Source organism: Rhinatrema bivittatum, chromosome 1 (genome assembly GCF_901001135.1).
Source record: "Rhinatrema bivittatum chromosome 1, aRhiBiv1.1, whole genome shotgun sequence".
Lineage (NCBI taxonomy): Eukaryota > Metazoa > Chordata > Amphibia > Gymnophiona > Rhinatrematidae > Rhinatrema > Rhinatrema bivittatum.
In genome coordinates, this window is record NC_042615.1 from 309,766,485 (window position 1) to 309,778,924 (window position 12,440).

General features: G+C 46.7%; 1 protein-coding gene across 7 annotated transcripts in view; it reads left to right on the plus strand.

Annotated features, from left to right (window-relative positions):
- The first annotated feature begins 5,654 nt into the window (after positions 1 to 5,654).
- LAMTOR3 (late endosomal/lysosomal adaptor, MAPK and MTOR activator 3) overlaps positions 5,655 to 12,440 on the plus strand; it is a 34,012-nt gene continuing 27,226 nt past the window's right edge. The window contains exons 1-4 of one of the 7 annotated variants that reach the window (XM_029597178.1): positions 5,689 to 5,707; positions 6,653 to 6,745; positions 7,503 to 7,542; positions 9,353 to 9,387. In XM_029597178.1, coding sequence (XP_029453038.1) covers positions 7,534 to 7,542; positions 9,353 to 9,387 — 44 coding nt within the window. In that variant the 5' untranslated portion in view covers positions 5,689 to 5,707; positions 6,653 to 6,745; positions 7,503 to 7,533. Of the gene's footprint in view, positions 5,708 to 5,882; positions 6,036 to 6,102; positions 6,235 to 6,652; positions 6,746 to 7,502; positions 7,543 to 9,352; positions 9,388 to 12,440 lie in introns of those variants that run through there. The other 6 variants (XM_029597216.1, XM_029597160.1, XM_029597170.1 and 3 more) reach the window with 6 other exon arrangements.

Here is a 12,440-nt window from a genome sequence, read left to right on the forward strand (position 1 = left end):
AGTGGCCTCTTTGATCTGTTGTGGGTCCAGCGGACACTTCATCTTCGTAACAGTCAGATACGGAGGAGACCCATACGCAGGATCCCATAGGTCCTGATATTGATCAGGATTGTCAGCTACAGTCTCCCAAACAAGCTGGCACACTGATGGTTGAAGCGGATGATCTGACGGTAGTACGATTATTCCCGAAGGATGAATTGGGCCCTCTCATCCCAGCTATTCTGGAAGAGTTGTGGATTGACGTACCCCAGGAAGATTCACGGATGGGAGCTGTGGACCTGGTAATGGACTCGGGTCCAGCTCGATCCTTTCCTTTCCATATATCAGTTACTGACCTATTGTTCCGAGAATGGGACACTCCGGACTTGGGCTTGAAGGTCAGCAGGGCTATGGACAAATTGTACCCATTACCAGAGGATGCTTTGGATCTCCTCAAGGTGCCCAAAGTTGATGCAGCAGTTTCAGCGGTCACAAAAAAGACCACCATCCCGGTAACCGGAGCCACGGCCCTTAAGGATTTGCAGGATCACAAATTAGAGTTGCAGCTTAAAAAGATTTTTGAAGTCTCGGCTCTCGGAGTCCGTGCCACCATGTGCAGCAGTTTTGCACTGAGGACCAGCCTCCACTGGGTGCAACACTTGCCGTCAGTGGCATCCCTTTCTGAGGCAGAAGCGGTTCAGGCTGGTTGCCTGGAGGCCACGGTCGCTTACAGTGCAGGTGCTTTTTATGATCTACTGCATACTTCAGGCAGAACTATGGTTTCGGCTGTCTCGGCCCACAGGCTCCTCTGGCTCAGGAATTGGTCTGCGGATGTTTCTTCTAAAACTCAGCTGGGTTCCTTGCCCTTCAAGGGAAGGCTGCTTTTCAGCCAGCAATTGGAGGACTTGATTAAGTCTCTGGGGAAGAATAAAGCCCGTAAGCTACCAGAGGACAGGTCCAGGACGAGAGGATCCTTTCCTCAGAGGTCGAAATTCCGTGGGAATCGCCGTTTTCACTCTTTACGCTCCTCCGGATCCTTGTCTCGTCAGAGTCCCAGCCGTCAACATTCCTGGAACCAGTCCTTTCAAGGCCTGAGTCCCTCAGATTCATGGAGGCATCAAGTCCGCACAATGAAGCGAGGCCGGTTCACTCCTCCATTCCAAAGATAAGGGGTAGGTTGTCTCTTTTTCTAGAGGAGTGGACCAATTTGACCTCAGATCAATGGGTCCTAAATATAATAGAACATGGCTATGCTTTAGATTTTTCTCGGCCACTCCGGGAATGCTACCTGGTTTCCCTGTGCTCTTACCACCAAAAACGGCAGGCGGTACAGGTCACCCTACAGCACTTGCAGACCTAGGTGCCATAGTTCCGGTACCCGCAGGAGAACTCAGGCGAGGTCATTATTCCATCTACTTCCTCCTGAGAACCTTGCCCACCAGAGGCCATGGAGGAAACACGAAGAGCAGAACTTCATGAGGCCAAGGAAGCACCAGGGCATCGAATCCTTCCACTCTGTGCTCTTCTATGACTGAAGGAATACGGAGCCTTCCATTTCTCTGAGTTGCCATCAGATCCATAAGAGGCATGCCCCATCAGTGAGAGATGAGGTCCCTGGCATTGTCCAATAGTTCCCACTCCTCGGGATCCAGTTGCCTCCGAATGAGAAAATCCACTTGCACATTGTAGGACCCCGCATTGTGAGAAGCTGCTATCTGCACCAGATGCTGCTCTTCTCAGGCCATCCGTATCTCCACTTCCAGAGCTACCGGCCGACTCTTGGTTCCTCCCTGACAGTTGATATAGGTTACCATCGTCGCATTGTCTGACAGGACTCTTGACTGCCCGGTTCTGGAGGAGAGGAACAGATCTCTCCAGGGCAACCGCACCGGCCTGGTCTCTTGGCGATTGATTGACCAAGATTCTTCTTCCGCTGACCATTTTCCTTGTACCAACTGGGCATGACACACCACCCCCCCAACCTTAACAAAATTCTGGATAGTTCGCACAGGACACACCGACATATCCACCGCTGGCACTAATGTTAAGAAATGACCCCTCCCTTGTTGATCAACCTTAGAGTGATGTATACAAATCGTCACCGCCCTATTGCATACCCAAACATTCTTTACCATTAATCCAGTCCCCACTAAGTTTTTTACTTCTTCTAAATGTACTGCTTTTACCACTGCCCTGTCTGTACTAAATAAACATGCTTATATTTCTCTCACAGTTTATTTATTACCAACTCTGCTGATGGATATTTCAGGTATCTACCACCCTACAGTACAGAAGTAGTTCGACTACTACTACTTACTTCTGTAGCACTACTAGACATGTGCAGCGCTGTAGAGAAATGCACAAGACAGTCCCTGCTCAGTGGAGCTTAGTAACATAGTAAATGGCAGCAGAAAAAGACCCAAGTGATCCATCCTGTCTGCCAGCAATCTCATTCTTTTTTTACATTTTATTCTTAGGGAAATTGTTGCTCATGTTACACCAGTCAACATGGCTTACCTTGTCTGTGTCTCCCTCATTTAGCCACTAGGAATCCTCTTTGTTTATCCTATGCCCTTTTGAATTCCCTTACCGTCCTTGTTCTTGCTTTTTCTGGGAGGGCATTCCATGCATCCACCACGCCCTTCCATGGAGAAATACTTCCTGACAATGGTCTTGACTCAATCCTCTTGGAGCTTCATGTGGCTTGTTCTACAGTTTTCTTTCCATCGAAAAGGTTTGATTCCTGTGCACTATTAATACCTTGCAGATATTTGTGTCTGTGTCATATCACCCGCTATCTCCTCTCCTCCAGTGTATACGCATTTAGGTCCTTCCGTCTCAACTTTATAACTTTTGGTTCAGGCTCCACACCATTTTGGTTGCCTTTCTCTGGACCACTTCGATCCAGTCTCTATCCTTTTTGAGATAGGAGGGACGATGTAAAAAAACCCGCGCTAAAATCAGAGTTAGAGTTTAGTGTGGGTTTTATTTAATGAGCACGTCAAATCCTCGGGTCCCCACAGCATGCAGGATGCTAATAATATGCCAATAGACCAGGAGTTTAAAAAAAAACAAAAAACATGCTAAACCGAAAGAATGCACATTTATTGCTTCTGGTCTGTTTGCATGCCAATCTGCAAAAAAAAAAAAAATTTCAAAAAAAACATGTGCCCCCCCCCCCCCCCGCCTCCTTGAGTGGATCATGGCTGCTAAACTGGTAAAGGGGCTCAGCTAGCAATTTTTCTTTTCCTCTCCTTTCAGGTACCTTTAAGGTTTGGGGTCTAGGTCCCTCTCTCTACTTCCTCAAACTAATTCTGATAACGCCTCCACTTCACCGGGAACCTCAGCTAGAAAACACTCCTCCAACTTGGCTGGTCCCTCCCTTTCTAGCAGGTGATTGGTCCCTCCACTGTGACATGTCAGTGAAAGCACCAATCCCCTTTCAGAATTCTTGAAGGCCAGCCTTCTGAAAAGTGCCCTGTGAAGGAGTAAAGAAATTAATAGCAAGTACCCAATACACAGGCCGATACAGTACTTATCCCGTGTTTGGACGTGCTAGCTTTACTCCTCATTCAGTAAGGGGTAATAGCGTGTCGAAAACGCGCGTCCAAACTCCCCCCCGAAACTAATAGCTCCCGCAACATGCAAATGCATGTTGATGGCCCTATTAGTTATTCCCGTGCTATTCACTAAGTAAAATGTGCAGCCAAGCCGCACATTTTACTTTCAGAAATTAGCGCCTACCCAAAGGTAGGTGTTAATTTCTGCCGGCACCCTCCGACTGAATATCATGGCAATATTAAGTTGAAGGTCCCAAAAATTAAAAATAATTTAAAAAAATATATTTAAAATCGGCCCGTGGCTTGCGGAGTGAAAACCGGCCGCTCAATTTTGCTGGCGTCCAGTTTCTGAACCCGTGGCTGTCAGCGGGTTTTAGAACCGACGCCAGCAAAATTGAGCATTGACTGTCAAACTCGCTGACAGCCGCTCCTGTCAAAAAAGAGGTACTACCGCCTCTTTTTACAGCGGGCCCTAATTTAAATATTTTGTTTTAGTGAATTGCGTGCACAGGAGAGTGGCCTGTGTGTGCGCCGGGAAAGCGGGTGCTCACCCGCTCTCCTGCGAACTTTACTGTATCAGCCTGTCAGATTGGAAAGTGGCTAGTTGGTTCCATTTTTCAGGTAGGTTTGTCTATTGTGCATTAGCATGCATCCAGAGGGAGGTTTGATTTGTTTAAGATAAGCAGAAGCTGTGACATTAGGTAAGGACAGTGTTACTAGATTATTGTATTTTGCAGTTTCGGAGTTGCGATTCAGTTCCAAGAAGTATAGCGTTATGCATTTGGGGTGCAGCCCTCCAGAGGAGCTGTACACAATGGAAGTGAAAGACTGAAGTGCATTGTCTGGGAGATTGCGGGGTGATCTGAAGTTAGTAAAGCACTGACACGGCAGTTGCTAAAGCCAGAGCGATGTATTGAATAGAGAGGCATAAACAGCAGGAGAAGGTGATAATGGCACATAAGGTCTTTAGAAAGGCCTCACTTGGTGTACTATGTCCCATTCTGGACAGCATGTCTCAGAATAAGATAGAAGTGTTCCAGAGAAAGGCAACCAACCCATCGAGAGAGTATTTGTTAATTAAGATGTACAATGAAGGTATTTTACCTGCATTAGAAAACAAAAAATAGAAAAATCTGGAACCACTATTTAAAAGAGAGAAAAAAAAAAGGCAAAACGGCATTAAAAGGGTACAGCACAACTCCAATAGTAACCGAGAAGTTACGCTACTCCCGCTCTCTAATTTACCGGACAATAGCGTTCACTATCAAATCTTAATACTCCCCTTTCCTTTTTTTTTTTGTCATTTATGCTTAAACTAGAAAAATGTGCATTGTCAACATGTAAAAGAAAAAGTAAATAACCCCCCCTCCCCCCCGGTAAAATCCAATCTTTCATAAATAATAGGTCTAAAAAAGGATTCGATCTTAGGAGCTGCAGCCTGAGGCAGCAGCCCTTAGCATACATGCCATCATACAGTTATTTATTTTATTTATGAAAACAAAGTTCCAGCTCCCCTACTCGTGGTACCTTCAGCCCGGAGACAAGGACCCCGAGATCAAAGTGAAGCAGTAAGCTCTACTCCATTATAGTTTCCAGTATTTATAAGCAATTTTAAATAAACAAACAAACAAACAAACTGTTTAACTCAGCCCTAAGCAGCCTACAAAATGAAACACACATACTCTTGTAAAATACTAAACATATTTTATTTTTTGTTCCTCTCTTTTAATCATTCCATCTATTACTTTGGAGACTTGTAACAAAATCATAGCAGCAAGGTAATCTCAACGTGAGAAGTCAATAAACTGTTATCAATCAAGTAGATTTAGGCATTAGCCACGAGTTAGCACTGCGCGATAGCAGCCTAGGATCTATTTACTGTTTGGGTTGCCAGGAACCTGGGACCTGGCTTGGTCACTGTTGGAAACAGGATGCTGGGCTTGATGGGACTTGTGGTCTAACCCAGTATGAAAGACAATCCTGGTAACGGTATGAGAGAAAGCACCGCCCCCTCCACTCGGGAATTGCGAAATTCAACTTCCTGCCCGCCACAAACGGGAAAACAAGCCCCGCCCTCGTCCGCGGGCTTGCAGAGGGGCAGGTGCAAGGACTCTTATCAGGATCAGCTGATTGGCTACAAGCAAACAGGAAGTGAAACGGGACGACAGGTTAGTTACTTTGAAGCTAATGATGAACCCTTTTCGTCCCCCGCCGCATAAAATTACAGTGAATCAGTAAGAAAAATAATTCTGTCCTTTTTGAAGTTTTTTTCGATGGGTCCAAAAACACGGGGTGAACGGTGCTGTGAAAAAACTAGCCTTGGTGGGAGGAACGGATGAGGAGTCGGCCTCCCTATACGATACCGCCTCGCGGAAATGACGGCGCACGCACTCCCGCCAACCCTCTCTCGGGATTTCCTGGTTGGGGGGCAGTCACATGACCGGTGGGCCTTTTATGACTTCACGGGCAGGGACGGAAACCTACGCTTGAGTGCAGGTAATGTGTGGGCTGTCGAGCGCTGATTGGGGGGGAGGGGGTGCGGAGCAGCGGGGCCATGGGCGCGCGGCTGGGTACCGGGAGACGCTGTTTTGGCTCGGAGGTGGGAGAAATGGGGAAGTGCTTGAGGGGGCAACCATCTTAACTAGAAGCAAGAGGAATTTTCGGTGTACAGTCTAAGATCAAGATAGTCCCGTGGGTACGTGACGTGACTCGCAATAGGGAGCTGAAATAGCAAACTAGAGTCATAACGTGCTAGGGCTAAACGCGTCTGTGCACAAGAGTATTCCGCAGGCTCGCAGACTTTCCGTCCAGAGCTCCATTCGGTGTTGATGAGAAGTAGTAAATCTTTCTATCGGATGCGTGAGCACTTCCCGATCTTAAATCTCATTAGAGTAATACGGTGTGTCCTGGACGTGCAGATGTATCTCTGGTCATGCTAGCATGCAATTGACGCTCTTTGCAGTCGTTTGTTCTCCTTGGCTGGTCGGGTTGTACTCTGCATAGCACTGGAGTCTTCCCACCACTGCATGAATGACAGTCCTTGTAATGTTTAGTGGGTGGTTTGTATGTTGGCCTTTCCGCTGTTCATCATTCTGTTTTGTTTTTGCTTTTAGGAGTAATTTGGCGGCACTAAACTCTTCCTGTGCAGCACTCTATGGATATTCTGTAAAATAGTTACAGCTCATTGATACGGTGCATTATTAAAGGTAGCCAACCTGAGCCTGATACTGGGAAATATGTGTGAGTGCTAAGTAGTCAAAGCAGCAGTGTTGGCTAGAGCCTGCCGAAAACTAATTTGCCTGTTTGGCAAATCTATTTTTTTTTTATTCCTTGGCGTCTTACCTTTAAGTGGTGTTTGTTTTGTTTTATTTTTATTTTTTGCTCTTTTACAATGTGGTGAATTGGGGTGCTGTGCTGCTAACTCTGCACCTGAGTGGCTAAGGAGGAGCAACCTTTTAATCATTTAATCATTTCATAGCAATATCTCCTCAGACATGTATTTTATATTTGGATTTGAAAGGGGAAATCATGATTAAGGTCATTCTAACTGGCAGGTGCACTGTGTGTGTGTATATATATGTGTGTGTGTGTGTATATATATATATATGTAAGTATGGTATATAAAAGTTTCTAAATAAATGTGTGTATATATATATATAAGTTTCTAAATAAATGTGTGTGTGTGTGTGTGTATATATATATATATATATATATATATATGTGTGTGTGTGTGTATACACATATATAGGCAAGAATGCCAGTTCCAGACCTCTTGGTGGTATGGATCCCCAAAATATTCTAAAATTAAACATTAAAAAAAAACCAAATGAAAATAGGTGAATCTTTCTTTGGGAGGAAATTTTTAGGACGTCCTGAGGAGGCACTGCTTTCAGTGTAGGAAGGATGGGAAACGCATGACACTGACATCTTGTGATGAGAGCAACTGCTTTTTTTCCTTTCTAGGAATTGGATTACAAAACAGAGTTTTCACAACATGGCTGATGTAAGTAATTTTGCAGATTAACATTTATAGTTACGAAGGGTTAAGTTTCTGATTGTTGTCAGTTTTGTAGAAAATAGAAACCTGGGTATAAATTACTTCAGAAATGGGTGGTTAGAAATGCTTCAAGCTACACGTTCAGCAAACAGCCAGAGGACAAAAGTGTTCACCTGTCCCTATCAGTTGGAGTCCATGGTCTTGGTGGATTTTTAGAACTTTAAAGTAAAATTATTATTCAAAAAATGCACTTACTGCTTCACCAGCTATTAGGAATTTTCTTTTTTAAAATACTGCAGGCTGGGCTGGTGACCAGTTCAATAGATTCTTCTACCCAGAATGCCTCAATCTTAGTGTAGTCCCTCAGCACTTCCAGGTTCATGTTATATTATACAGAGTGGGGCGGATTTTAAATGCCCTGCTCGCGTAAATCCGGCTGGATTTACGCGAGCAGGGCCCTCGTGTGCCTATTTTGCATAGGCCACCGGGACGCGCATAAGTCCCGAGGTTTTTTAAAAGGGGCGGGAGGGGGCATGTCGGGGGCGTGGCCGCATGACGTGGCATTTGGGGGCAGGCCCGGGGGTGTGGTTTCGGCCTGGGGGCGTTCAGGGGGCGTGGCTGCACCCTCTGGAACTGCCCCTGGGTTGGGTCTTGGCGCGCCAGCAGCCCGCTGGCGCGCGCGGATTTACGTCTGCCTCTGGCAGGCGTAAATCCATGGATAAAGGTAGGGGGGTGGGTTAGGTAGGGGAAGGTGAGGGGAGGGCGAAAGAAAGTTCCCTTCGAGGCCGCTCCGATTTCGGAGCGGCCTCGGAGGGAACGGAGGCAGGCTGCGCGGCTCGGCGTGCGCAGGCTGCCCAAAATCGGCAGCCTTGCGCGCGCCGATCCAGGATTTTATAAGATACGCGCGTATCTTATAAAATCCAGCGTACTTTTGTTTGCGCCTGGTGCGCGAACAAAAGTATGCGTGTATTTTTTAAAGATCTACCTCCCTGTGTAGTGCTAAAAGTTACTGTGAAGGATACAGAGAAATGTCATTAAGCAGTCCATATTCAAAATAATTGTGGGTAAAATTGGCATTTACCTGCAAAAATCTGATCTTTTAAAAATATTCTTCTGTTACCTGGATAAAAAGGAGTTGATTGGGAGGCATGGCAAGGTAAGGCTAGCATATTTAGCCAGATAACACTCAGTATGGCACTATCTGGCTAAATCTTGTATGGACAAAATCTTCATACAAATAGCAGGCCTAAAGTTATCTGAGTAACTTTATCCACGTATTCAGTGGAAAACTTAGATAACTTATCTGCTTACTGAATATGGACTTCCTAGGTATTATAACTGACTTGAAGATTTTTGAAAAGTAGTAGAATTCCTCAAAATGTAATCAAATTTCAACAAATGTTGAAACACCATGCCATTGAGAAAGTACGGAGTCAACTTTTCTTCTAGGCTCTGTAATGGGGTGGTGGTTGGCAGGGGAAGATTGGCTGTGATGTGATCTCATAATGGGAGACATGTCACTGCCCTTTATCAGAAGTAGTTGCTAAGAGACAACAAATCTCCCCAGTGAGAGCTGTCCGTACCACAGTTTTCCCCATGTGAAGTGGTGGTGGAGAGAGTGTGTGAAAAGGAGAGCCAGAGATGAGGCGGCAATGATGGAGGTAAGCGGGACAGAGATGAACAGTGAACAGATTTCATAACATCACATCACAAAAAAATGACCTAAACTTTTTTTTTTTTAAATGACATAGATGGGGTCTGCTTTGCAACAGCTGTGACACACATACATCATTTATTTATTTTTTAATTCTTGCAGGACTTGAAAAGATTCTTATACAAAAAGCTACCAAGGTAAAGTAGTGCACATGGGCGTATGAGTACTCCTTTCCTGTTGCCTTTCAAACAGGCCCATATATTTTTTTTCACACTTCTTTTTAAGCATGCTGAGTTGAATGTTTTATTTGATTGTGCAGAATTTAGATTAAAACAGAATGGCTCATCCCTCTTCAGCCAGCCAGAGCAGTCCAGATGCAAGGGTTTGTGTCACCCAACCAGTAAATGGAGGCAGAGACTCAGACTTGTGACATCACCCTATATAAGGCTCCCTTGCTGACCTCAGCCTCCCAGTAATCTCTTGTCTGTAGCACATGTTAGGCGAACATCCTGTGAGGCCTGGTAAAGAAGATAGAAATTTGGATAGGCTGCTCCCCAGGTGAAAGTGGTTCACTCCCTCCCTTGGTTGAGCACAGCCAGTGGACCAGGGGCTTCCAGATGTTGGAATAGAGTTTTTCCCTGGCTACGGTAGGTGAAATTATCCCTTTTTATCGCCGCCCCCCCCCCCCATCCCCATGCTTTCTCTTCTCTTCAATGGTCTCTTCTTCTCTTGAAGAAAGAATAAGAGACTAAACAAGGCCTCCCCTCTTGGGGGCTGATGCAATAAAAGTGCATGGTAAAACGGGCACTCGTGTTGAGCACCTGTTTTCTAAAGTGTGCACATCCACAGCCCCGAGGCGCCCGGTGCAATATATAAATGAGCTGCCACACTAAAAAGGGCACGCTAGGGAACATTGTGCGTGCCTAGTGCTCTTAAAGCATCGGCCGCCCAGGGGAGCTGTGCTCAATGTGAGTCTCCGTTTTTCTCACCCCGCAATTTGATTAGTGAGAGAAGAAACGATAAATATGGATACATGACGAAATATATATCAAGATCGATAAGTGGGTTGAACGTGATAGGAATTTGTTCCCCAGGACATGAAAGTACTTTGTTTTTGCAATGCAGATCTAGAGCTCTGCTTTCCCGCAGTCCCCTTCTAGTCCATTTCTCTCATTTCTCCAAGTGGCAGTCACATCATCGCGACAAAAATAAAAATGTGGACAAACGTTGCTGCACATTATGGAGAATCCGCAGGAGCCAATGATCTTCCTGTTCTCGAAGGGTATTGGGGGGGGGGGGGTGTTACTGAATCGTTTTCCCGCTCCTCACTGGGGTGGATACTTTGCTTAGAGAGCAGTTACCTGAGAAGTAATTTTGTACCCAGATCAGTCCAGACCGTTGGGTTATGCCTCCCTTCCAGCAGATGGAGACAGAGAAAAACTTGTGAGCCACCCCCTCTTAGTCTGGTGTGCCACCTTCAATCCTTCAGTATTTCTCTGTCTCCAGCAGATGAAGGTGGCAGAACCTGCGGTCCTGATCCTTTAAAAAAAAAAAAAAAAAAAAAGACAGAAGGTGTTGTGCCTTTACTGTTTTGCCTTTGGCTAGATCAAGCTATTTAAAAAAAAAAAAAAGTGTTGTGTTTTTTCTGGAGGTGAGCAGTATAAGTCCTCCCAAGGCTATTCCCTTTGGTAGAGGAATGGCTGGGGTTGGACACCCCGTGAACTGACTTACCCGGAGTTGACTTTTTTTTTTTTTTTTTTTTACCGGTAAGCAGGGGGATTTACCAGTGGGCCGGTCCCTCCCCCTAGCACCCTGAGATGCTTTAATTCCTCGGGTGTGATCTGTGCTGATATTGCTGTCCCAGGGACGTCTTGGTTGTTTTTTCCCCTGGTTGAGTGCGACATTTGTTTAAAAAAAAAACGGCCAGGTTTCCCGGGGCTCCAGAGGGGCGATTTTTGCTGCATTTTGGATTCTTGCTGTCGCAGCACCGCATGGGAATACCACGGGGATAGTCTTTCTCAGCATGCGGGGAGTATCCGGTGCAGCTCTCCCGCAATGGCCTTTGCTCAAGATGCCTTCCGGGTGGTGAAGGCCCGTCGGGAGCGTCTGGGAGTGGCATCGAAGCGGTCCTGAGGTGCAGGAAAGAATCTGCATGCTCGCGGGCCTCGCGCTGGCCGGGGACAGGGCAGCCTGGGAACGGTGGCCATTTTGGCTCCACCACGCTCCGATCCAGGGCTGGAAGCAGGAGGTGGGGAGTTCCCTCCTCCGCTTTCTCCACCGAATCTGAGCCCTGTCAGGCCTCGGAATTCAGTGCCTGATTCCCTGCCTGGTTCTGACTGACCCCCGGGGGGGGGGGGCCTTAAAGAGGCAGCACCCATTTTCTTCTCAATTTGTGCTGTTGATGCACAAGGTATATTTGGAGGCTGAGGCTAATTTATAGTTGTTTGAGCCTCCATCAGCAAAGGTCACCAGGCTTTCTGAGGGTCAAGTTTTCTTTAGGATGCAGCTTCGGACGAGTCGGGGACTCCAGTTTCCAATCAGCCGGATCCCCCTTCGCAGGACCCTCTCATAGGGGATATGGACGGGGATGCTGATGAGTCCGCACTAGTGGAGGGAGATGATCCACGGGTCCTCATATTATTTAGAAGAGAGGAACTTGATCCTTTGATCCCTCATGTTCTGGCGGAGCTAGGGTTTGAGGCTCTGCAGCTGAGTTCGGAGCCTACCACTGTGGATTCCGTCCTCTCGGGGCTTCGGGCCCCTCCTAAGACTTTTCCTTTTCACTCAGTGCTGCTGCAGCTCGTGACCCGGGAGTGGGATGCTCCAGAGGCCAGTCTTGGAGTAGGTCGAGCTATGGAAAAGCTCTACCCGCTGCCGGAGGAGTGTTTGGACATCCTTAAGGTTCCTAAAGTGGATGCGGCCGTTTCAGCCATCACTAAGCAGACAACTATTCCGGTGGCAGGTGCTAAGGATCTTCAGAATCGGAAGCTTGAGGTCCTTCTTAAATGGTTTTTTGAAGTTTTGGCCCTTTGCGTCCGGGCGGCAGTCTGCAGTAGTCTCATGCAAAGGGCGACCCTTAGATGGGTGCAGCAGTTGCTCACCGTGCAGAAGCTGCCTGAGGCGGAGCAAAAGATTGGGTGGAGGCTGCTGTTGCATACACTGCAGACACCTTATATGACCACCTTCGTGCTTCCTCGCGCACGATGGCTTCTGCAGTTTCGGCCAGGAGACTCCTGTGGCTCCGAAACTG